The sequence below is a fragment of the Odontesthes bonariensis genome, chromosome 19 (assembly GCF_027942865.1).
Source record: "Odontesthes bonariensis isolate fOdoBon6 chromosome 19, fOdoBon6.hap1, whole genome shotgun sequence".
Lineage (NCBI taxonomy): Eukaryota > Metazoa > Chordata > Actinopteri > Atheriniformes > Atherinopsidae > Odontesthes > Odontesthes bonariensis.
In genome coordinates, this window is record NC_134524.1 from 5,688,683 (window position 1) to 5,715,326 (window position 26,644).

Sequence of the window (26,644 nt, forward strand, 5' to 3'; positions counted from 1 at the left end):
AGTGGCCCAGTCAAAACAATGCAGCTTAGCGGGCCTGCAGCTCCGTAGCTTTAGCCTTAAAGGGCGAAAAAAATCTTTTTAAATGCCAACTTTGCAGGGTTCCGAATCCCCTGCCTGCTGTTTTAGCTCGGCGGGGTTTAGTCGCTTCGTCCCCGCGGTTAATTTAACCCCCCGCTGCCTTTGCATTTGATTTACGCCACGGGTGTGTTTTTTGTTTTGTTTGCGGCGACGCTTGGAAATGGAGACGGCTAATAGGCGTCTGCTCCCCGTAGCCTGACAGCAGCGGAGGGGAGCGGCTGAAAAGGTGGAGAAATATAGGCGGCGTCGGAGCCTAAATATACACCAGAAACTGTAAAAATAGAAGGTCTCAGTCGGCCGGCTGGTTAGCATGGTGGAGTAGGCTTTCCGCGCGTTATAACGCTCAGCGGGGAGGGACGTCATGGCCCCGGGATCGCTGGTGGCGGCCTGCCGCAAACTGGCCCTCTCTACGTGGCTGCTCTCCTTCTGCTTCGTCCACTTGCTGTGCCTCGACTTCACCGTGGCCGAGCGGGAGGAGTGGTACACCGCGTTCGTCAACATCACCTACCTGGACCCGGACACCTCGGAGCTGCGCACCGAGAAGACGGAGTGCGGCCGCTACGGGGAGCACTCCCCGAAGCGGGACGCCAAGGGGGTGGTGGTCCTGCCCGCAGCTCCGCTCGACCGCCAGGCCTGTGACCCCCACACCCGGTTCGTGGTGCCCCAGCAGGCCGGGGCCTGGGTGGCGCTGATAGCCCGGGGCAACTGCACTTATAAGGACAAGATCCGCCACGCGGCAGCCCACAACGCGTCGGCGGTGGTCATCTTTAACGTGGGGTCCGCCACTTCCAACGACACCATCACGATGCCTCACCAAGGTAATGAAATGTCCAGTTTATTATCCCGCAGAGGCGATTTTAGGATCTGGTCTTTAGGGGTGCCACAGCCCCCAGTGCTCACAGAGGCACATTATTTCTCACGAATTGAGGCGAACTAGTACATTTATAAATTTTTGGAGCCGTATTAGTTTTGCTTTGAGTAGTGTTTTCCCCTACAACAGGGGTCTTCAACGTTTTTCAGGCCAGGGACCCCAAACTGATGGAGAGTTGGAGCAGGGACCCCTCTACTATTTATATGGCAAACAATTGTGTTTTATATTTAACGGGGCCTAGTGCCGTTTATGACTATAGCTACTCGGTTATTGTACATTCAATACTAAGCTATTCAAATAATACACAGGTTAATATATTCATGTTTTTATTTTAAACATGTGCAAGGTACAGGGTGGCCGTGCCACTGCCATTTATAAACAAACATCTTGCATACAACACAGCTATTCAAATGATCCACAGATTTTAACTTTAAACATACATGTAGATGGGACAATTTTGGGAGTAAAGAGTTAAAACATTATTTTAAAAATGTGCTGAGCCAGGGGGTGCCGAGCTATCTCACGGTGGTGCCTTGGCACCACTAAAAATACCCTAGCCTCGCCCCTGTTATCCCGCTATATAATATAATAACGGATGGATACATTTACCTGTCAATAGTGTTGATAAATGATAAATTAGCTATACAACGCCTGTAGTTGCCTCTCCAGTCTGTTAAACAAATAAAGGTTTGGATATTTACCAGCTTCCAAAGACTGTGAACTCATCATCTATGAATATTTTACTGTAGTTCTGACAGAATCGCTTGATTTTTCTCATCATGCTCAAAAAAATACTCAGATCTGTTGATAGTGAAGTCATCTGACAGTTCCTGAAAGAAAACATGAAATTAATTTGTTTTGGGTTTTGTTAGAGCTGGTGTGTTGAAGTGGTATGTATCAGGTTATTTCAGGTGGAGCTCATTGATGTCATGCATCCCTCCTCACCTCATAACGATTCATTAATGAATCCTTTCCTCCTCAAGAGTTAACTAATCACTGATCTCATCTGCAACTTTGATTCTTTTATACAGTACTGTGGACATTTTTTTGAGCCAAACTTAATGTTTTCGTGCAAACACAACCATAAAAACAGAGTTAGTTCAGTTCTGAGCAGTTTTAAAGTGAATATCTGCTCTGAGCTCCTTTCTCCTCCAACACAGCCTGAACCCTCTCTGACGAGCTTTCTGTCCTTTCTTTAAGGAGTCTTCAGGAACAGTTCTCCAGGCTTCTTGAAGGACATCCCAAAGCTCTTCTTTGGATGTGGGCTGCCTTTTTGTTCCGTTCTCTGCCAACATGATCCTACACTGCTTCAGTAATGTTGAGCTCCGGGCTCTGGTGAGGATTCATCCCTCCATCAGACCTGCTGCCACTGATTTTCAGCCCACTTCTTGTGTCCTTTGGCACAGCTCAGCCTTTTCTCCCTGTTTCCCTTCCTTAAAGGACAAGACCGTTTTTTTTACATTGGGCCCTTGATTTCACATTATAACATGATGTTCTACTCACCCCTGCTTGTTGTTGGTAATTTGGAGCTGTTCCGAAGATATTCGCGAGGCGTCTGGCTGCTCTCTTGAGATATTCAGCCATGAAACGGTTTCCTATGGGCAAGCTCATACAGGCACAAACTATGCTGTTTATAATTTATTAATTACTGTACACTAGCACTGATAACGTGGAGGTGCGTCGCTTACTTAAAAAAATCCGGGTTACTAATTTTGAATTTTAGCCGAATGAATAAATAGGCAGCAGGTCTGTGGGCTGTCTGTGGTAGTAGCACGACGATGACGTCAGTAACACCCACTTTACGACAAAAAAAACAAAATTACAATAACCCGGATTTTTTTAAGTAAGCGACGCATCTCCACGTTATCAGTGCTAGTGTAGAGTAATTAATAAATTATAAACAGCATAGTTTGTGCCTGTATAACGTTGCCCATAGGAAACCGTTTCATGGCCGAATATCTCAAGAGAGCAGCCAGACGCCTCTCGAATATCTTCGGAACAGCTCCAAATGACCAACAACAAGCAGGGGTGAGTAGAACATCATGTTATAATGTGAAATCAAGGGCCCAATGTCAAAAAACCGGTCTTATCCTTTAAGAACGGCTTCTTGACAGCCACCCTTCCATGGAGCCCATTTCTGATGAGGCTTGGGCCAACAGCAGATGGATCAGCTGAAGCTCCAGATGCATCTCTCAGCTCCTGTGTCAGGTCTTTGCTGGAGTTTTTCCTCTTTCTTAAGGACATCACTTTCAGATCCTGTTCATCTGCTGTAGATAGTTCTTTAGGCCTGACACTTCTTCTTCTTTTGTCCTCCACTTGTCCAGTTTCCTCAAATGTTTTAAGGACACACTGCACACCATGCTGAGATATGCCAAGTTTTCAGCTAACAGCTCTTTGGGAATCACCTTGTTGCTGCAGAAATCCTGTTTTCTGTCTGTCAGACTGTGTTATCTTTGCTGTTTTTCACACATGCAGCTAAAGAAATGGGAACAAATGATGTCTCTGTGACAGGCTGCTGGGAACAAAGTGGCTAAAGATTCAGTTTAAAATGGCTTCTTTGCCAAGTTGTCTGTTCTGTGTGGACACAACACTGGTTCATCCCTTGAGTTAGGAGCCTTTTTCCTGCCTGAATGGTTCATAGGTCAGAGTTAAGTGGCTTAACAAAGAAAAAACTGGACTGAAGATGAGTGAAAAGGCAGAAAATGTCCAAAGAAAAACGTTGAAAGACCTTCAGAAAGTGTTGAAACTATTGCTGAAGATCACTTAAGCTGCTTGGATGCAAAATATAAAGAAATAAAAGGTGTCTCATGACCAAAATGCTTCAAAAACTACATCAAATACTTAATATGGCTGTCAAAACCATACAAATGTAGTTGGAAATTAATTGTTATAAAATAAATTATAATTAAATGTCTGTTTCTGTTCATTTTAGGCCACTATTTGAGTAAATTAATGTAAAAAAAATCTACTAATTTTTTGTTGCTCATCTGACACCATATCTGAGGGAATTTTATTCCTGTTTGGTGATATAAAGTCCTGTTTTTCACTTTCACTGGAGGAGAATGTGTGACAGGCTGCTGGGAACAAAGTGCCTAAAGATCCAGTTTAAAACGGCTTCTTTGCTAAGTTGTCTGTTCTGTGTGGACACAACACTGGTTCATCCCTTGAGTTAGGAGCCTTTTTCCTGCCTGAATGGTTCATAGGTCAGAGTTAAGTGGTTTAACACGATAACTCATATGTGGCAGGATCAATGATTCTGACTATAAATAGGCATGGACATGTTTTCTTTTCCCACAGGGTAAAAATATCACTTTAGATGTCTGTTTTGGTTAATTATTGACCTAAAATCAAAGCAGCTGCACCACCTTCTGGCAACACTGCGCAGCCTAGTTTATTCACGTTGAACAAGTTGCTGGAAACGTCTGATTAACTTCTACTTTTGTGGCTTTTTCAGTAAATTGCTTCAGATTTGCTTCACCAGTGAGAAGAAGCCCGGCTACGTTTGGCTCTGAGTGACTATTTGCGTCTAATCTAAAACCTCTTTGTTGACCAATTAATACACGAGTTGACTGTGAAAACAGTCATCTGTTGGACTGTTGATCGAAGGTTCTCCCACTGTGCCCAATTAACTCTTTATCAAATTATTTCATCTCCATCTGCATCACTGATGGGGAAACAATGCACGCAGACTGTCTTGTGTGGATTCCCAGGGCTGCTGCATCCGGCAATTATAGAAAATGGGCATCTCTCATTTGATTATGTCCTGAGAAATCCAAAGTGACGTTTGTTTGTCGGTCACGATGCAAAGCGGAGTTGCATAACAGCCTGACTGAGCGGCAGCAGCAGTGAAGTGAGGGGCTGCTGTCTGGATTGGCTCCATCACCGCTGAGTGAAGTAACAGCTGCTGGTCTGACAGCTGGCATCTCCTTCAGGGATCCCCTCGGGCCCCCCTCGCCTGCTTTCAATGCCAGGAGTTGAGGAAATAACCAAATCTTAAGTTAATATCAATTTTCTCATGATGTTGTCACTCTCTGGGTCAGTGTGTTCATTTTCCTCATCTGTTGTCTATTATAGGTGGAGTGCAGCCATGTTCAGCATCTCATTTTTCTTTAAAAATTAGCAAAACATTCATCTGGTTTCGCCTTCAAAATGTCAGATTGTATCAGCAACAAGGTCCACGTGTCTTCAGTTTTATTTCTGAAGTTTTGCTATAACCGAGGGAAACACAATGACAGATACGTGACATTTACATGTTTTTAGATGCAGCGTTTTGACGACGTCCGAAGAAATGCTTTTATTGAATTTTAGATCTGGTCGGATCAGGCCTGTAAAAACCGACCACTCGGAGCCAAATAAGCTAAAAGTGCAGGCATAATAAGAGCTGGTGGAGATCTGTGAAATGCTGAGAAAAGGCGCTCCACTGCTTCCTTTATCATCTCCTGTCGGAGCCGGAGCTGATTCAGTGTGAACGTAATTGTGGAGGTTGATATTCTGATCTGTGCTCTTCAGTTTAATGCGTTATTTGCTTGATGAGCCTCTGAATGAGCCGAACGTCACGCTCTCCAAGTCGACAATAGAAATGAAGGTTGTCCCCAAAGACAAAGGCATGCATCAGGATAAAAAGCTCCTCCTTTTCAGTCTCACTGCTTCGCTAACTGAAGCAGAACTGCTCTCTGACCTCATCACCTGCTTATTTGTGCTGGGAGAGTTCACAGCACGCAAGATATAAACGCCCCAAAATACTTTGCAACCATTTTCACCCCCTCCGTGCAGCGTCGAGGGTTCGTTTCTGTCTTTTTCTTTCACCTTACTTTGAGGAGCTGAGTCAACATCCCCTGTGTTTGCCCTCATGATGGTCAACGGGGTAATCCTCTGTTGCCTGTGGCAGCCACGTTCCAGAAGGTCGGCCTCACATATGTAAACAATCAGGAATCATCCCGAAGTCTCGGAGTTGACATTTGGTAGATATGAGCTGCTGTTTGGGATTTTAAACGAGGCCTTCACGTGTCAGTGCACCCTGTTCGGATGAATATTTAGCAGCTGAGCCTCCGTGACAGACAGGGCTGGTTTTAAAACATCAGACTGATGCCAGTTTTGTCCAGCAACTTACAGAGTAAAAGCCACAAATTACTATATTACGAGAGAAATGTTGCTTTAGTATGGCTCACTTTATGCTCACTCGCAGCAGAGAATCCCCTTCTTTATCAGTATCTGTGGTAGGTTTTATTTTGTCCTCTGACACTGATTCCCTCAGTTACACTACAATTAGTGGATAAATTGTTTATACTGTTGGTTACTTTGAGAACTTTACCATTCAAGATGTTATTTTGCTAATTTCTCAAAGGTGCATTTAGTTTCTTGCATCGGGCATTTCAGCGTTTTTCAGTGGGCTCGGACAAAATACCACAATTTAAAGTAATTTAACACCACGGAACTGCAACATCCAGGTGAAGCATGGAGTGCGTGCTCTCACCCGTCACCTGAAGTCCAACTCTAACAGTTCCTGATCCCCTTGCAAGTCATGTCTTTTGGCCATGAAGAAAACCTCCCATGGCCTTTATGCTGCATGGGGCATGACTCCTAAACTTCTTCCTCATCCACTGAGTTGGGATCTGTGAATATGCTGATGAGCTCCACCCAGATCTCAGCCTGTCACCACTTCCTCAAAGTCTCCCCAGACTCTGTAAATCTCACATATTGTAAAGGGCAATAAAATAAATGGACGTGTAGCCGGTTAGTGACCTGTTAGCGGCCGGCTATCAGCCGGTTAGTAGCCTGTCGGCGGACGGTTATCAGCCGGTTAGCGGCCTGTTATCAGCCGGTTAGCGACCAGTTAGTCGCCTGTTAGCGGCCGGTTAGTGGCCTGTTAGCGGCCGGCTATCAGCCGGTTAGTGGCCTGTCGGCGGCCGGTTATCAGCCGGTTAGCGGCCTGTTATCAGCCGGTTAGCGGCCTGTTATCAGCCGGTTAGTGGCCTGTTATCAGCCGGTTAGTGGCCTGTTATCAGCCGGTTAGTGGCCTGTTATCAGCCGGTTAGTGGCCTGTTATCAGCCGGTTAGCGGCCTGTTATCAGCCGGTTAGTGGCCTGTTAGCGGCCGGCAATCAGCCGGTTAGTGGCCTGTCGGCGGACGGTTATCAGCCGGTTAGCTGCCTGTTATCAGCCGGTTAGCGACCGGTTAGTAGCCTGTTAGCAGCGGGGCTACTGGTGGCATTACCCATGGTGTTTTCCACACCAGCATGAGTTGTGAACCAGAATGGGACGAAGAGAAATACTCCACAAAATAAACTTACTGACATCCTCGGAGATAAACAGCTGGAACAGCATCGGTCTTCATATTTAGGTCATATTTAAGATTGGAAAGAGGATTCACTGCCTGTGTGAGAGCCGTCTCTGTTCGGGGAGAGGCCGCTCATCTCATTGGTTTGTTCTGGTTGCTTCAAAGAGTATAAATGGCACATTTGGGCTCCGTTTCTTCTGAATGTGGTGTTCTGTAGATTTAAAGCAGAAATCCTCAGCCCTACTGTTAAAAACAACATGTTAAACATATGTGCTACCAGCAAAGATTGACCGACTGCTAATTTTTCTTCCTTTTGCTGCTGTATTCTCACATTAAACTTGGTTTTAATCACGTGTGGAGCTGAAAACATGAAGAGGAAAAAGCACGCCACACTCATTCGATCTAGAATCGGGTTTGAGGTTGAGACTATGAAACGATGCAGATGTGTACGTGTGAGAGCCACATTGATCCCAGGGGATTATTTTTAGGCCGTCACTAATCGATGTTGGTGGGGCCGGTGAGAGTTCACCGTTGGCCTCGAGGGAATTTATCCAGCGTGTGATCTGCCAAACTACACACACACAGCAAATGTATCCAATTTAAGATAAAACGTTCAAGTTGCATCTCAGTTCCCTCCTTAATTAAATCTCCTGAGAGGCTGAGAGAGTTCACGTTTGGTTGTTCTGAAGACGTAATCACACGCTGAAGTCTGCCATTGATCTGTCACACTTAATAATAAAGTGGTAGCATTGCACTGAAGTGCCCTAAACCTTGAGTTACGTGCCTTTTTATGCTGAAATGATTCGTAGCTTGGTGAAATATGCTGTCAGTGGATTTCTTTTTAGTGATTTTTAACAGATGCTGCACACTTTAGGGACGACTGACTGCTGTTGTGAAGTTAGCAGGCAAGCGGCTAAGTCTCAAAAAGTTGTTAAAACTGCTGATATTTCTTAGTTTAGCTTAAATCCAGCTTCAGGACCACCTGTTCACAATAACTTCACATAGCACCTGTTGAAAAATGATGTACTAAGTTACTTAAAGACGTAATACAGAAAGTGTCAGTGACCATAAAATGGGAAGTAATTAGGCTTCATACAGGAATGATAATTAAGGAAGTTAAAAGTTACACAAGGAGGAGAACGGTTTGAGAAGTAATTGCTGACCTCAGAGGCTCGGGCTCCTTCCTTGACCCAGAAAAGACTTAAACTGGAGGATCTTACCTTACGTGTCAGGGATATAGCCAGAGAACCGGTTCCCAGGGTTTCAATTCCTTGGAATCGTTTGGCTATTTAGCAAACGATTCCCTTATCGATTCCAGTGGGCGCCAATGACGTCACCACGCAACGTTGCGTGGCGAGTCCAGTGCAGCCAGCAGTCAACAGTAAACATGGCGCCCAAACGGTACAAACGCTCGAAAGTTTGATTACACATCCCTAAAAAAGACGACAACAGGGCAACGTGCAAAGTGAATATTTCACCAAAGGGAGGAAATACTACCAACATGCAATAACTATGAATGAATGTCACGTTTTTGATCTGCTCCGGACTAACGTTGGTGAATCTGAACCCAGCAACGTTAGCATGTCCTCGGCTAACACTGCAGGTAACTAACTAACTAATAAACAAACACTGCCTATCATGTTAGCGCCATTTGCCTCATAGTAAAACCTGCTGTTAGTAACGGTTAAGGTTAAATGAATGCCTTCTCAGGCATTACATTTAGATGAAATCATGAGAGACAGAGTCTGAGTGGCTCAGAGCCAGAGGCTGGTGGTACTACCCCCAGTTCACCTCTACATCCAGCTTCTCCTTTCACCAGAGCAGGGAAGAGTTAAATTACCCAGGCCATGATAGACGAATGTGGACCTCACCGTTGTTGGGTTTGTAAGGTCATGACTCGTGTTACTTCTAAACGAAACAAAGTTGATGCTGATCGACCGGTTTGTTGTCCTTTTTCTCCAAATGACAATCGATAAGGGAACCGATAAAGAACACAGGAAACTGGTGAGGAACTCTACTCGGATTCCAGGTACAAAGAGGAAATATTGTTGTGGACGGAGATGTGTCGAGAAGTCTGATATTTATTCCTTCTGAGTGTCGATCAAGCGGTTGTTTACATCTGTGAGCTGGTCCAGTTGTTGAAAAGGAGGACTGATGCAATCTTTCTTAAAGATTTGATTGATACCTGGACAGAGAATGAAGCGACCAATCACAGAGCCCGGAGACACTGAGGTGGAAGAATTACAGTTCACCTGCTCTGAGGTCAGATCTGTTCTAAGCCATGCATTTCCATTTAAACATCGAAGCTGGGGGCCTGTTTCTGTCCTGACTTGACTTCAAACTTAAAAGGATGGTCCGTCTTCTTCTTCTTTAATTATTGTGGAGAAATGCTTCTGTCATCATCAGTTTCTCTGTTTTTAATCACTTGCTTGTGATGGGAGCATCTGTCTGCATCTGCATATATGACTGAGTTTCTGTAAACTTGTGCCAACATGGCAACCGATTCCCATCAGCAGCTTGTTCTTACTGCCAGAACATCTGTCTGGTTCCAGTTATACATTTGAAGCTTGTAAATAAACCTGTTTTTTGATGTTTATCTTGAAGCTTTGCTTTTGAAGCGGCAGTTATTGTCTCTGTGTCGGAGCAAACTTTCCTCCGGGATGTTTTTCTCCGTCTTTAGGGGTTACATGAGTGTGCATTTTTACCAAGTCAGGCCTCTGTCACAAGGCAAACCTCAGATCTGAATTAAAAACAGCCGAGATGTGCCACACACAGATGGAATTTTCTCCTCAGATGTGCAGAACTGAAGGCGCTGTGTTCTTCAGCCTCAGAAAGATGGACTGTGGTGGTTTGGCTTTTTAACGCCTGGTTGTGTGCACCCGTGACCTTTGACACGTGATTTCCCTGTCGGGATGTTGCACCAAACCTCCTGCTGTGAATAAGATCTTGTAACAATCCTGTTGCCTGCAACATAAATCTGTCTCTGCATTATGTAAGGCTGAGATTATCATTCGAAATGATTGAAAACGGTTGTTTAGAGTGGTGGAAATGCTTTTAATGAAGAGCAGAGTTGTTGATGTAAAGGCAGCTTAAGGAAAAGCTCATTAAAGGGATAGTTCGCCTCTTTTGACATGAAGCTGTATGACATCCCATATTAGCAATATCATTTATGAACATTTTCTTACCCCCTGCTGCGTCCTGTGAGCCGAGTTCCAGCCTCGTCTTTGCGTTGACGAAGGTAGTCCTAACCCTAACCCAGGACGCAGGGGATGTTCATAAATAATGTTGCTAATATGGGATGTCATACAGCTTCATGTCAAAAGAGGCAAACTATCCCTTTAACTCTTACTTCAGACATCATTTGTTGGGCCTTCTTTTCTTTGTGAAAATACTTTTTAGACTTAACTGCCATCCCTTAACAACAAGTTTATGAATATGGCTTAAAGAAATACTTGAATATATAAATTAAAACATTTCTAACTAATTCTTCATGTATTTAACGCATTTATTTTGATTATTAATTAGGGATGCATATTTATGCAGTTTTTGCTCATGCATTTGTTTAAGTATTCCTTTGATTTAGGACTACAATAGGGTTCCACATAGTAGGCAGAAATGTTTAGGGAGAGGATCTGCATTAATACCTGCTGCAGGATTACAGAAATCCTGCAAACAGCCCTCTGAGAGTCCCTTATATAATCTTATGTTCAGACTCAAGCTCAATGCTACGCTGCAGTGAAACCAGGCTGTCCCACACATCATGCACCATGTCAGCGTGTAAAGTGTATTTTTAGAGCGGCGGTCTCTTGCCGGTGGGCGAGGAGCTCGTCGCCATAGCGATGGGTTGATGCGTGAAGCACAAGCTGCCATTGGATTAATAAACACGGGCCCAGTGTGGTGAATACGACCCGTGGAAGATTAATTCAGAAATGAGGAGGCGAGGTGGAGACGGTAGCTCATCAGGAGACTGCAAGACGATTAAAGCCGTCAAAATAGCTCCTTTTTCTTAATTATCAGAACGTTCTTTATTTTAAAGGGCTGCAAAGGTTTGAGAATGAAGCTTTAATCTCAGCTGAACATCTTGCATGGCATGGACATTCATGCTTTGGTTCTGATTAAAGCTGAAGCGTTTCGACTGAAAAACCAGAGCACAACCCAAACCCAAAGTAGCGGTTACTCCTAAATGTTTTAAGATGAATTGTTTGGTCCTTTTTACTGGAAAGCGGTTCACTCGAGGCTTCACAATCCTGAGGATGTTCTGCTTTTCTTTGTTCTAAGTCACAGCGACCTCATCACAGAATGTCAGTCACAGCAGAATGGTTTAAACTGTGTTTAAAGGTGGATGAAAATGCATGTTTAAACTTAACAGTCGGAGTTGTACACTGGGGTTTAACTATGCTAGAGTAACAGTGAAGTTAATATCAACTCAGGAGGAAAAACTGAGGACATGGCATGACATAAAGCACCACGGGTCCTTCTAGTTACACTTTTCTCACCACAACGTGTCGTTTTGCCCCAAAAAAAGAGAAAAGGTCAAACCATGGAGGTGGAAACTGACCCACGCTGTTTCTTTTCTTTATCTGGCAGCGCAACCTGTTGGATTCTTCTCACATCTCCAGTTATCGCCACAGAAATGTCAATGTGCTATATGTCTGGTCTGAATCCAAATACAGAAACGGTGTGAGTAAAGTCTTGTCTTCTCCACCGATCGCCGTTTGTCTCAGTTTCACTGCCACTCAGAGTCTAAATAATGCCAGTCTGCACAATAAATACTGTTATAAACACAAACAACAGCAGCAATGAGCTGTTGTCACACTGTTTATGCACATAACATACACTCTGCTGTAGTACTGTCCACACATGCTGCTCCTGGTATTGTAAATACTTTGCTGTATATATTGTCGTACCCTTATGGCTTTCTATCTTTGCCTATTCCCAGCTCTAATGGATGTGATGCTGCGACGATGTGAATTTCCCCACTGTGGGGCTAATAAGGGTTTGTCTCATCTTTGACCTTATCTTCTGTTTGAAATCAAGCACTGGCTCCAAACTGGTGCAGAAAGGAGCAGCGATGGGTCATTTAACAGCTGTGGAGGCCAAACGTTCCCCGGGAGCTAATGGAAACCAAAACCCAAGGGCGTAATAATGGTGTTGACATTGGTGGGGACATAATTTGCCACTCCACCACCACCTAAGGTTGAGGGGGTCCTCCCCCAGAAAATTTTGTATTTCTTAGATTTCCTGCATTTCCTGCATTTTCTGGGGTGAATAATGGCAAATCCCATCTGATTCACAGCCCTCTGATTTTTTTTTTTTTTTTTCTTTAATGTAAACCATAATGGCAAGATTGAGAATTGATTGATTGATTGTTTTTTTTTTTTTTTTTTTTTTTTTTTAATATTATGCAAGTCACTCGAGTTTCTGGTGACTTCAACATTATCACAGGCCCAGGCAGACAATGCCAGAGTAAGATGTTTTATTATTACGTTTTATTATATATATATATATATATATATATATTATTATATGTTTCTGAAATTTCAGGATCTGTAAGTTGATGAGTTTGGGTGCTGCAGTTGTAGTGCATTTTGTACAAAATATTAACTGATGAAGTTTTGCAAGTGCACACTGCAAAGATAAGTGTGAACAGACGTCCGTTTCCGGTGTGAAGCAAAATTTCACCGTGTGGGGACGGGACTGAACAGGTTTTAACAAGACTATTTTGTGTGAGTAACTTACCGCTGACTTGGTGAAATATCCTTTTATGTCCGTCAGTTTTCTTTTCCTGCCCGAGTCAGACATGATGACTCCGAGCCAGCGAACAAAAGACCGGTCACCTCGTCAGCTGTTTTCCCGCTATCACCGCTTAGCAACCAACCTAGCAACAACACGCCAGGCATAGCGCTACAGAAGGTGAGCCAATCACAGATAGCAAGGCTGTCCCCACCAATGACACGCCGTCTTTGAGAGAAGGAACTACGGAAGAGGAAAATTAACCCTTTGTTTCCCGAACGCTGTGCAATTTCCCATTCAAAATTGGTATGGACATTTTAAAAATATCCAAATATTGGTATGGACACGTCCATACGCAATTTTACGCCCGTGCCAAAACCAGAGCTGAAATGGTGTAGCTGTTCTTGAACTCATCAGGCTATTAATGCTGCTGGACTTGGTGGAAGGAATTCACCACATTAGCTTAAAAGGTCGTGTTTTCACGGCCTCTGTCGGCGCTATCCAAGAGCCCAAAAAGTGTTGTCGAGGGTGCTTGTTCTCCTTTCATTTGGTGCCACTGAATCATTTCATTGTGTTTCTGCTTCCCTCTTCCTCTTCAGGTACAGGCGAGGTGGTCGCCATCATGATCCCGGAGCCAAAAGGCCGCGAGGTCGTGTCGCTGCTGGAGCGCAACATCACGGTCACCATGACGATCACAATCGGGACGAGGAACCTGCAGAAGTACGTCAGCAGGACGTCGGTGGTGTTTGTGTCCATCTCCTTCATCGTGCTGATGATCATCTCCCTCGCCTGGCTCGTCTTCTACTACATCCAGAGGTTCCGATACGCCAACGCGCGAGACAGAAACCAGGTGCACAGCATGAACCCCAGTAACTCTGATTCTGTCTGCAGTGTTTCATTAGAAACTCAGATTCTGTCTCATTAGAAACTCAGATTCTGTCTCATTAGAAACTCAGATTCTGTCTCATTAGAAACTCAGATTCTGTCTCATTAGAAACTCAGATTCTGTCTCATTAGAAACTCAGATTCTGTCTCATTAGAAACTCAGTCTGTTTCATTAGAAACTCAGATTCTGTCTCATTAGAAACTCAGATTCTGTCTCATTAGAAACTCAGATTCTGTCTCATTAGAAACTCAGTCTGTCTCATTAGAAACTCAGATTCTGTCTCATTAGAAACTCAGATTCTGTCTCATTAGAAACTCAGATTCTGTCTCATTAGAAACTCAGTCTGTCTCATTAGAAACTCAGATTCTGTCGCATTAGAAACTCAGATTCTGTCTGCAGTGTTTCATTCGAATCCCAAGCTTTTCAGTTGTCTTGAAATAAAAGTCTGTCATCGCTTGTGTCTCTCTTCAGCGGCGTCTGGGTGACGCAGCGAAGAAGGCCATCAGTAAGCTGCAGGTTCGCACCATCAGGAAAGGCGACCAGGAGACGGAGGTCGACTTCGACAACTGCGCCGTCTGCATCGAGGGCTACAAAGCCAACGACGTGGTGCGCATCCTGCCCTGCAGGTAACCCCGCCCTCACCTCTGAGCACAACCAAAGTGTTTTGGTTTTTCTGTAGCTTTAACAGTGAGTGTGTTACCCGTTAGTTTTCTGAATCAGTCTGCACCGGAGAGGAAGTAAACTCTTAACAAGTCACGCAGAGATGGAACACATACCAACAGCTAACACAAGGAAACTTCAGGGTGCTCGAATAAAAAAAACTAGACGAATGTGAAAGCTTTTCCATCCTCAAAGGGTTTTCATCTCTGAAACGGATGTTAGTAAAGAAAGTGTCATCTGTAGTTGGTCTGATGCACGACTGATACGGGGGAAAACAAAGGCTTTTTAAGGATTAAACACCATGCTTAAATACCCCCATATCAGTGTCAGGATGGCGTTTAATCCGTTTTTTGCTCTCTGTGGTTGTGAAAGAAAAGTGTTTCCAGGTTTCTGCAGTCTGCTGCTCGCCGAGGGTTCCCGGATACGTTAGCTGCTGCCAGTAAAACATAGAAATAAAAGAGAAATGCCGACAAGACATCAGACGGTGTACCGATGGAGCATTAGTTCCTTTAACCCATTTAGGCCTAAAACGCCTGGAGAAGAATGCCTGTAAAACCTATGGGCGATTTCAGAAAGACCCTAAAACCTGAAGTTTTTCTGGAAATTCAGCAATTGTGTCAACGCCTACTAAATGATTGATTTCTCAGCCTCTGTAGCAGATAGAAACAAAATTCAAAAAGTATTTGAGAGCTTACACCTGTGGCTTTCTTTGGAAATTGAGTCTATTTACATACACCTTCACGAAAATAGATAATGTAAAAAGTAAAGTGCAGGAACAGCACTATTTTCAATAAAAAACATTAATAAAATAAAATTTAATTTTATATTTAAATAATTTATTTATTTTATCGCTAGTAATCTCTTCGTATTGGCAGCACAAGGGGTCCCATGCACATTCCAATAAACGTTTTCATCTCCGGCACAGTTACGTGTGACCACCTTGCCATCTTTGCTCGAGCTGGAGTCTGAAGTACCTGCTCACTGTATCTATTCGTCTCGGAAATGAGATGCGCCCAAAGCTCCTCAGTAAAAACATGATTAAATGCCTGCAACGGTGTGGCATCTGCAGGTAAACTGACTTTCACCCCTGGTGTGCGGTTGAAATCTCTCCATCGATTACGGTGGTAATTGTCAGTCTTCCACTCACATTCAAACCCTTCAAAATCATCCTCATCATTATCGTCATCTTCAAACAAATGTGCTAGCCAAAAATCTCGATCAATTGGGTCAGCACGTTCATCAGCATCATCAAAGCCAAGAAACTCCTCACAATCGCTCCCGTCTGAAATGTCTCACTGAAAGTCCTCCATGCTTGTTCGATGTAACTTAACTTCAAAACAATGACACGAGGAACATGACGACACTCTCACGTGTCTATTATAATGCATTAAATTGGCGCCGAGGTCAATAATTGGTGCAAAACAACCTTATACATGAAAAAAGACGTGTACGCTTTTCCGGCCTTAATGGTAGAATAACGCAACAGCGCCCCCGGCTTTAAAGGTAGAAATACGGCAACGCTTTCCCGGCCTCAATGGGTTAAGTTTGAACTATATTACTGCTTGTGAGAATTTGTTAACAGCAACGCAGAAAGCAAGAGCAAAAGAGAGTGAACTTCCTACTTCAGGGGTTCAGCACATGCACATGATGTGAAGCTGGCGTCGGGTAGAGTTAAAGATGGAGAGGATGGATGCTCCTATTCTGAGATGCTGCAGTGATGCACTGTGACCATAGACATGTGGGGGTCCAAAGAGAGCGCCAGGGTCTGCTGAGGCCCTGCTGAGGCCCCTGTAACCCTAATGCAGCATGACTGTACCTGCTTGGTTTAAGCTGTGTTTTCATCAATAGAATATTCCAGGTGTTAATGTTATGATCTGCTCTTCTCTCATCCTTCTCCTGCCTCTGTAGTCTGCTGTTTGTCTACAGATGCTTCTATAACTGCATTTTAAGGACTAAACACAAGAACTGTGAGCATCTTGCTCCTAGCTAAAGGAAAAAGGAATAAAAATGCTTAAACATACAGATCCAAAAAGCCATCCACTTCCTCCTAAGTGCTTTTCCAATGCTGTCTCACTGCAGAAATCTGGTCCTTCTGTCCGTCCACTTCATGTTTCTTATCTTGAGTTGGTTTATGTTGGAGGCTAAGCACGAGCGCCGGGACTTTCATACGTCTGAAACATGTTCCAGCTTCCCCCGAGGGGATCCTGAGGCGTTCCCGAGCCAGATGAGATGTGCAATCTCTGCACGGCGTGGTCGGCGTCTCCACCCAGAATACGCAACCAGTTTGATGTGCCAGACAAATGTCAAGTGCGGAGGCACACATGCACAACTACTGTTGGCAACAATGAGGGCAAAGTAGTAAATCATTTCTGTTTTATACTCAAAATCTCAGAAAGCAGAGGCTGTGACCACGTGTTTACCCCCCTGAGACGGGCCCGTTATGCTCCGTGTGAGATTATGAAACTAAAATGTGTTTACCCAGATTCCTTCATGGCTTGTGTGTCTGCACAAAGTGAGAGCAGCTGTGTTTGCTCCCACAGCATTTTTCTAATGACTGCATGTTAGAATAACTGATTTCACCGCCTCTTTTTTTTTTTTTAACATTTTGCAGACATTTGTTTCATAAGAGCTGTGTGGATCCGTGGCTGCTGGACCATCGCACATGTCCCATGTGCAAGATGAACATCCTGAAGGCGCTGGGCATCGCTGTGAGTGGTGGGATCACAGGGGAGGGAGGGGCTCTCACAACATCCTCTGAGTGTGTTTTGACTGTTTATTTTGGTGAGAGAGGTTGATAAGAGATGGTTCTGAGTAAGAGATGCCGTCATAGCTGTCACAAATGGAGGGGGGGGGGTTTCTCACCTCTTTATTTATGTCAGTTTAACTCGTGCTGTTCCCCTCCGTTCCAGCTGAACGCAGACTGCCTGGACGACCTGCCCCTGGACTACGACCTGGCCCTGGGCGGCGTTGGTGGAGTGGGCATGGGTGGGGTCGGGGCCCTGGCCCTGGAGGCCGTGGTGTCTGGGGCGTCCAGCGACGGCACACTGAGCGAGGGCGGCTCCTCTGTGGTGCTGGACCCCGGCGTGCGACGGGTGGGACTCCCGCAGGACTACCAGGACCCCGACACGCTGAGAGACAGCCCTGTGACGGCCACCACCGACACCCACACAGGTACCACACCTCTGTCCCCGTGTCCAGGGCAACGGTGCTATTCAGGGAACACAGGTGGTGTTGTACTGACACCCAGTGGTGCTGCTGCCACACAGCACTGAACCAAAGAAACCCACACATCCTGTATCTTTACACCGTGCTCGGTGATTCTGTTGAAACTTAGAAAGGAAACAAGAACCAGTCAGAAGCTCAGAGATGCACAGCTACTCAGCCTTCATGGGGTTATTTTTTGCCTTAGTTTGAGAGTTGACGGCGTCCTGAGAGAGGATCAAAGAGTTGAAGCTGCTGTTGGACTGTGATTGAATTTGTTTCACTTTGAACTATAAGCACTTTTACATAACATAGTTATGGCCTGTCTCACATCTTCTGGAAGACTGTTCCAGACTTTTAAAGTGCACGTAAACATTTTAGCTTAACACAACTGCATGTTACGGTTCAAAGTATTCGCTCAACTCGAAGCTCCAAATGTCCTCTTTTCTTTTCTTTTATTTTTGCAGCCTCGTCTGAGAAAATATAAATAACTTGCATACGCCGTCTGTGCAGCGAGTTCAGCTGTACTTACATGTAGGATGAGGCTGGAAGCGCAGTGTCCCAGTGCACAGCATCGTGGAGTCGGCCGCATATAAGGACATATTTGATTTTAAGCGCATCCTAGATGAATAAAGATTGTAAAGTCACTGCTCGTCCCTTTTGTAGACCGCACAGACCAAACTGAGGCAGCTCACTTTGTGCTCATACACTTCAAGCCGGCTTCGCATATCATCCAAGTCAGGGTGGCAGAGCTGGGGCTGGACCCAGTCCCAGGGCCCAAAGGGGACAAAAAAAACCCATCCACACTCACTCTAAAGGCTCGAGCATGGTTGGCTAGCGCGAGCGGTGTTGATGACGTCACAATTTCGTACCGGCTATTCATGGCGGCGCAAGTCGATGAGCCAGTAGTTGCAATTTTCTCTGTCACAGAGGTGTCACTGCTACGTGAAGGTTAACTACCCCGGAACGAAAGTGGAGAAGAAAACAATGCCTCTGTAGCGCTGTCATTAATGATACTGCTGCAGTATCTGGAAGATGAAAGGCTGAGAACCTAATGTAATGTGTTTCCCTTTCTTTGTTTGTTAGTGAGCTTCAGTGGACACACTTGGGAATCATCGTTACATTTCAGGATGCAATAATAATAATAATAATACTAGTAGATCGGTATTATATGGCGCTTAATACTCAAAGCCGCTTCCAGTGAATGAAACAACAGCAAATTCCTAACAACATCATTTATTTACAAATAATTGCATAATAATCAGCCCTGAGCCTGTTTTCAGGTTGGTCCGTCCGGTTTGTCGTTCTCAGCACAAGCAGAGTTACAAAATTCGACTGGTGCACGACAACGCGCTGCGCCACCGTTTCATGGCCTGAAAAGGCAAAAGCGCCAGGCCTGAAATGTAAGTTCCGATGTGTGGCTTGGTGCGCGGGGGGCCTCCGCCGACAGAGAGATGGTGTTGATTTTAGGGGCCGTAGAGCCGGCTTCCTCTGCATTCACTTACCAGGTGCATGACGACTTGACTTGAAAAAGAAGTCCATTTTCTGCTGCCTGTTCCTTTTTGGCATCTCTGCCTCCTTCTCTCTATTCTCTTCTCCATTTTACTCACTGTCAGCCATCGGTGAGCATCAGAGACAATATAGTTCGTCTCTGATGTTATATTTTCTAATAACAGTCTGTGATTGGGTGAATGTCCGTTCAGTTTGACCTTTTCGTGCAGCGTAAAGGGGCTGAGGTGCACTCCATTTTTGTTATGTTGGTGCACTACGAGGGTGGGCAAACGGGTTTACCACTGGGAAAATATGGGGGGGTGAAATCACCTTGCTGTCGAAACACCCCCATCCCCCACGGGTGCGACGCCCACGCTCGCATCCACAGGGAGAACATGCAGACTCCACACAGAAAGGCCCCGCTAGGACTGTGTAACCTCCCTGCTGCAAACGCCGTTTTAGCTTCGTGAATACCTCTGTCGACGGCTCAGAAACGCATCGGCGCCGCACCAACTTGGACCGTCGACCTTTCTCATAAAGCACTGGACGCTGATGTGCTCCAAAGGCTCAACAATCCTGCCCGTAACGGGCTGTGTGAAAACAGCTGCCTTTTGACCAAAATGACTTTAAACCCCAATGTTTAAAAAGTCGATCAATTTCACACATTCAACAAAGCTCCCCCCCGATACTCCGAAGCTAAAACTCTCCCCACCTGAGGAGTCCCCACTTCAAGGTGTTTCTCAAAACCTCTTCACGGCGTCCTTAGTTGAGGAAAGCTGGTGTGAACCTGCAGAGCGACGTGACCGTAAACAGTTGGACAAAGTGTTAAATTCCCTTTGAATTTATAATACAAAGCCTGATAAACTCTTAATATCTTTTGTGCAACCAGTGTTTGGATTTTACATGTGAGGACACGCACCTGATTCCCATTCAGACCTATAATGGAAACCAGTAGCTGGAAGGATGATTTGAGAGCTTGACCAGAGGGATCTGAGAGTCCCACCGAACCAGAATCACGACATTGTTTAATATTTCCGCACACAGTGAGAGGCCGCACCTCTGTCCTCCTCACAGCTGTTGTATTGAGCCAGTTAGCATTGACCTGATGAAGGTTTTTCATTTCCAATAGAAACTCTCATTAGCCAGTTGAATTGAACAGTCTTTCGGCGAGTGTTTGGCGTTTAGGTTTGCGCTCCAACACGTGCAAATTTTACCATAAACTCTTCAGAAATTACTGAGAACGAAGCAAAGTTTTCATCTCCAGCTGCTCTCTTAACATTGTGTTTACCCCCTTGTTCTATGGGTCAAAAAAGCCCCAAAATAAAGCAACTTAATTGAATTTTAAATCCAAAATCTATTTTGTATGATGAAACCACCTGTTATTGATCTATTCAACTCAATTCAATACATTTTTTATCATGTATTTTTTGTTACACAATACAAAAAGACAATCACCAGTTTTCAGGATTACACTTTTTTTTTTTTACCACAAACCAACTGTCAGTTGGACCAACAGTTTCCTTATTTTCTCAGTTTTCTTTTACATAATAAAGGTTTATTATTGCTATTATATAAATGTGAAGTAATTACTTCTGAATTAATTATATTGAAAGGAAAAAAAACAGTGAACTTTTTTCTGGTGTTTAAATGTTTTTATAATTCACGGGTCAAAAATGACCCATAAGACAATCTTTGTACCCTAGTGGTGTACAGCCCACATGGAAACATAAACAACAATAAAGTCTGACTTTTTCTAATGATGGGGTCATAAAATTTCAAGTTGGAAAAAGATAGTTTAGGGTATTTTTTCTGCAGCTAAACATGGTAGTGGCTCACTTTTGACCCGCAGGACAACAGGAGGGTTAAAGTAGGAATTGTGTTTTTGTAGAAATTGGTGCCGTTAAACTGCTGCAGATTTTAATCTGTCCACAGAAGGGGCTCCAGAAGCTGATAAACTCTGAAAAACGTTGTGGGGGGTGAGATTTCTGTGAGTTGGACGAAGACGCTTTTCTGACAACACTCGTTTTTCCTCATCCAGGTGAGCTGCAGCCAATGGCCAGCAGCGCCTCCGTGGCATCGCTGGTCATCGCCGTGGAGACCGGTCTCTCAGACGAGGAGGGGTCCATGGAGCAGCCTCAGCTGGGGGACAAGTCCTGAGAGCAGCACAGCAGAAGCAGATCGGACCCGGGCCATAAACGGACTGATCAGGGCCAGGTGGTGTTTTTTTTGTTTGTTTTTTAACGAACCTGACTGAGTTAAGGGTCTGTGAAAGAGACCTGACTGATGATCATCTGAACCAAACATAACTGTATGAGGGAGCTTGGTTCTGGATTTGACTGGTTTCAAGTGAAAGCTAAGCCCAGAACCGGTACCAGGGTTGGACGGGGTTCTCCCTTTGTTTTAAAGAAAAGGCCAAACTCCCAGACCAGCTCTGGAAGGTCCGACATTTGAAGCAGGCCAGTTGGACTCTTCTTGTTTTCTCGACTCCTCTCAGACTTATCAGGGCTGTTTAAGTCGGTCTTTCTCTCCATCTGTGTTTGGTTTTCCAACTCCAGACTCCAGATTTAACCCGGTCTGCGAACTGCTTTCACCCGATTCAGCCCCCATGGGGGTCCAACTGTGTCCCTCCCACCCACCACAGACCCTTACAGGCTTCCACAGTCCAGCCCCTCATTTTAAGTATGGTTGAACTTCTTCAACGTTTTTTTTTTTTTGCCCCCTGACTCGAAAGACGAGCGGTTGGGCACATTGTGTTCCTATGTGGGCCATCCAGTCCAGGAGTTTAGATTTTGTTGTTGTGCACCTTCAGTAATGAGCCCACATGTTTTTATTTTTTTCCTGCTAGAGAACATCAGGGACACTCTCTTCTTGTTCTGGTGCGTTTTCTTGCAATTGTTCGTTTGGATTTGCGTGCCATGAGTCAAGTGCTGTTTCTTGATGTGTCCGTAGTGTCTGACTGTTGTAAAGGAGGACACCACAGCCACCCAGAGCAGTGGCTTTTATATCCGTTTAGCATCCTGGCAGTATTACTGCAGCGCCAAAAAGTATGGTTTCTCTCACGCCTGTATTCCTCTTTATCTTTACAATGCTTTACCTTTGGTAAAAAAGTTGACTTGAGAAATGTTTCCAGGGTTGGGTAGAAAAATGTAAAGTACACGGGGAAAAATGCCCCTCCAAAAATAAGTAAAAATACAACAAATACGAGACGTTTTTGCTTGAAATAAGCAAAAAAATCTGCCAATGGAACTAGTGAAAATCGGCTTGTCAAGATTTCTTGAAATAAAATGTGATATTTAGGACTTTTGAGATAAAAGTGATCTTGAAATTATCTTAAAAACCTCTTCAAATGTAAAAAAAAAAAGCTTGTTTCATGTGAAATATGACTCAAAACCAGATGTTTTCAAGACTTTTTCACTTAACAAGATATTCCAGATGTATTGCATTAAAACAGGTCCCTATATCTGGCTGAAATGGTACTTGTTAGGCAGTTGTCTTTATATTAAGTGTAATGAGATACTCAATGAGACAAATATACTTGGTAAGATTTAGATTTTTTCCAGTGTACTAGAAGAGTCGATGGAGGGCAGACTTTCACCACAACAAACAGGGATTTCTACCTGGAAAGCCCAGATGGAAATGAGTCGAAATGTAGCCACGGATCACGCCGGCTGGATCTCTGAACGCATGAATCATTGGAAGAGAAAAGCTCCGAGATGAATTCTGTAAATATCAGAATGGCTTCCATGCTTTTTAGCAGAGATTTAAACCGTATGTCCGCAGAGTCGCCTTGGCGCCCCCGTTTGTTCTGTGGCAGTAATCCATTAAAATGCCCCCCTGACTTTTAGGCTGCAGGAATTCTTTGCATAGTTCTTGGAACTATTTTGAAGGAAGCGTCCCCTTCTTTCGACAGCGTGGGGTGAAAGGTTAAATTAGTGTAAATCCTGAAAAACCTCCCGGTTTGTTGTTTCTTCGCCCCTGAAATCATTTCTCCTGATGCTTCCTCAGAGAGGAGTAGCTCCTCTAATACTTAACTTTACCGCATATGAATCATATGTGACCAATCTCAGTGCCTCCTCTTGTTTGCAGTACCTTTTTCCTTTGACGTTAAGAAATCTCTTCGAATGTGTGGAGACTTCAAACGTCAGACCGAACAGAATCCAGACAGAATTTGAAAATGTCAGGGTTTTGGAGCCAGATGCGTCGCACAGTTGGAAGAAGTTCTCCTCCAGTGTGGGCTCGACCCAATGCATGCCTCGCTGCTCTCTCAGAAAAAGAAGCTCATGTTGTGTTGATGTTGCTACAGAAACGGAGGAAGCAAGCGAACAAAGCTGTCCTGAGAGATGATTTCATTGACATTTGATGTTTTTTTGCATGTTTATTTAAAATTTGTCAGAACTTGATTTTTTTGGAAAGTATTACAGCTCTATCTGCTCCATTGTGGGAAAAGATGCCCCTTTTCTTTTAGGGACTGAGGAATAGTGGTCATGTAGACATTAGTGCGTCCCAAAGGCCAGACGAGCGCTACTCGTCCATCCCTGAAAGAAATGGGGCACCTTACCTCTGAGAGACGGAGTTGGAGCCAAAGGGAAAGAACTGGGATGGTGATTGGTGGAAGAAAATGTGAACTTCAGCCTTTAAAAAGCCAAAACACAGAGAAGAACAACATAACTGTGACTCTGCCAGCCGCTTCCTGACCGTCTGTGGCATAAAAGCAACCAGAAAGGAAAGTCCTCCGAGGTATTTTCTCCTTTTTAGGGAACTCCCAAGTTCCCATAACCCTCAACGAACCCCTTGTAACTGTTTGATCCGAAGCCTTTGCCTCTTTTATTTACCCGACTGTCCCACCATCGGTCCGTCTGCCTGATCACTAGCTTCTGTTACCATTATGCTGCCTTTTTTAAAGCTATATTTTACCTTTTTAACCCTGACAATCGAGGTTTGGAGCATTGCACTGCTCGTCTGAGAGCTTTTCTCTGAGCTTTCCGTTTAAATTTGTGCACTACAGCAGGCTACACTTGTTTCCGCTGGCCAACGCACCACAAACGAAGGCTGTGAATGGAACTTAGAGTAAACTTCCAAAGCTGCTCACAGTTTTTGCAAAGGGCGCTTCGCCCCGGACGTGCCAGTCAGCTCAAAGCCCAACATGTAAATATAACATTTCTAGTGACACAAGTTTACTCGGCCGCGAGTGGTTTGCCAACGGTGTGCAGAGGGCTGCGCTCTCGCTGTGGTGAGCTCCCTGAGAAAGATTGTTGTCTATTTTGATACCAGAGGAGAAGTTTATTTTTGTAACGAAGACACCCAGCAACAAAGACTGACTTTTCCTTTCATCCCCTCTCCACCCACGGCCTGGATGATTCTCATTGTGTTTGAGTATTGACAAAGCAGATTTAAGTGTTTATTTGTGTAATTGTATATGGAAAACCTTTCACAGAGGACCCTGATCACATGAACATGAACTGTTTTAAGTGTGTCTGTACAGGTTTGAGCCCTCGTGCTGGCAGGAGAACCAGTGTGACTTTAAAACACGAACACTATCACTGTTAGGGTAAAGAGACACGGAACTGGAAATCCAAATCTTGTGCAAGTGGCTTTGAAAAAGTTGAATAAAGAGTTGGATCGACTGCCATTTGTCTGTACATTTAAAACTTTTAACAGAAAGCATAACTAGATGAAAATTGCCAGGGCTTTGGTCGCTGTTTGCAGTCCCATCAGTGAGTTGAGTTTCCTCAGAAATGCTCTGAACACTCTGCTATAATGGTGGAGGGCTTGTATGAGGAGGATGGATTTGTATGCCACGTCTTGGACAATTATCAGTGAATAATGTTTTAATTAAAGTCATTTGATTTGTGTTGTGAACTTAATCGACATGGTCTTTTATTCTGCGTTTCCACCATCTCATTTTTAACAGTACTGAGCCAACATTACTTATGAGTTGGGCACGTGAAACAGCCAGTGATGTGGAAAATGGACATCTGAAGCAAAGTGCTCTTTGTTTGAATCACACCTGCTTCTCATATCACTGCTGCAGAGATGATGCCATCATTCCCTCCGGATGTTATTTACATTTATTTTCACTTTGGGGTGTCTGAGGTCAGCAGCAATTGGAGAAACTCCTCCAGAAACCCAACTGTGGCATCATTAATGCCAACCTGCTAGATCAGAGATACTCATGCGGCTCCTCAAGCTTTAATTGGCGGCTCGCACTCACATAGTAGCTTATAACAATATGGTAACAATAACAATACATTTTTTCAAATAATACACAGCGACTACTGCACAGTATTAAGTATTATTTAAGGCTTAATGGTGTTTCCTAAAGGGGGCACACTGTTAAACCTGGCAACGCAGCCCGTTTAAACCACCGTCACACTTGCACGCAGTGCACGCTAGCTCCTTTAGCCGGCGCACGGTGGATTGGTTTTTAATTAAAAAAGGACAAAAACCAGCACAAAAAACAAACGAAAATCAGCATGAAGACGCCAGAGAGGGGACGAGCGGGCAAACGTCGGGTGTACCGCGAGATGCAGGCACAATGGATCGGTTTTTCATTAAAAAAGGGCAAAAACCAGCACAAAAACCATGCTCATCCTGAATGTCTCACTATGATTACAACAACAAACTACAAATACAACATGAAGAAAGTCGAGGACATGCACGCCAGCTTCCGCTCATCCCAGTATTAAGGTAAATGTGGTCTTAATTGAAAATGTGTTGGCTGTGTTTCTTTTTTTGTGGGATGTTATATAGTAGAAATGCATATTTGCAAAAGGGGAACTTAGTATGTTGGGGTAAAAGTGGCTCTTCCCTTGATTTTGCTGCCAATGTGGCTCTTGTGAAAAAAATAGTGAGTATCACTGACCGAGACAGATTAATTCACAAGACATTTGTACTATAATGTAATTAAAAACATTACAAATGAATGTAATATAATCTATAAGCCACTTTTTTTTGATGACCTTTTGCCTTTTTTGCTCCATAACCATGTTGCATCTGTTTTTCAGTCATGCTGCTTTGCTTTTCACAAGATTAGAGCAATCAGGCGGTATCTGACTCACTTTGACGACTGCAATTCTCTTCTACAAATAAAAGTTCTCCTGATTTCACAGCTAAACCACTGCTGACGGTCTACGGACGGTCAAGCACAGCAGCAGCTTTTTCTGTTTGATCATCCACAAAGGGCAGAGTCTGCCTGAATCTAATACCAGTCCCTAATGCTGCCCACAGAGTAACTTCAAAGTCACTAAACTCACTCATACAGATTTCTAATGAACCGCTGCCTTCCTCTCAGGAACATCACCAAACTGGGCCGAGCAGGCAGGGCAGCAGAGAGATGCCCCACCCTCCAGTAAGAAGCTCCCACTGCCTCCCTGATTGGTTCACCCAGATGCCAGATCAGTAGTTTGACCTCACCAACAGTCCCATCGCTGCGCTGCATCCCTTCTGGC

The 26,644-nt window shown here is 44.3% G+C and overlaps 1 protein-coding gene across 1 annotated transcript; it reads left to right on the forward strand.

The window, feature by feature from the left end:
* rnf150b (ring finger protein 150b) lies at positions 1–25,060 on the forward strand. Its single transcript, XM_075450646.1, has 6 exons — positions 1–896; positions 13,558–13,808; positions 14,316–14,470; positions 17,116–17,212; positions 17,414–17,675; positions 21,235–25,060. The coding sequence occupies exons 1-6, from the start codon at positions 440–442 to the stop codon at positions 21,351–21,353; spliced, it is 1,341 nt and encodes a 446-aa protein (XP_075306761.1). The 5' UTR covers positions 1–439; the 3' UTR covers positions 21,354–25,060.
* The last annotated feature ends 1,584 nt before the right edge of the window (positions 25,061–26,644 follow it).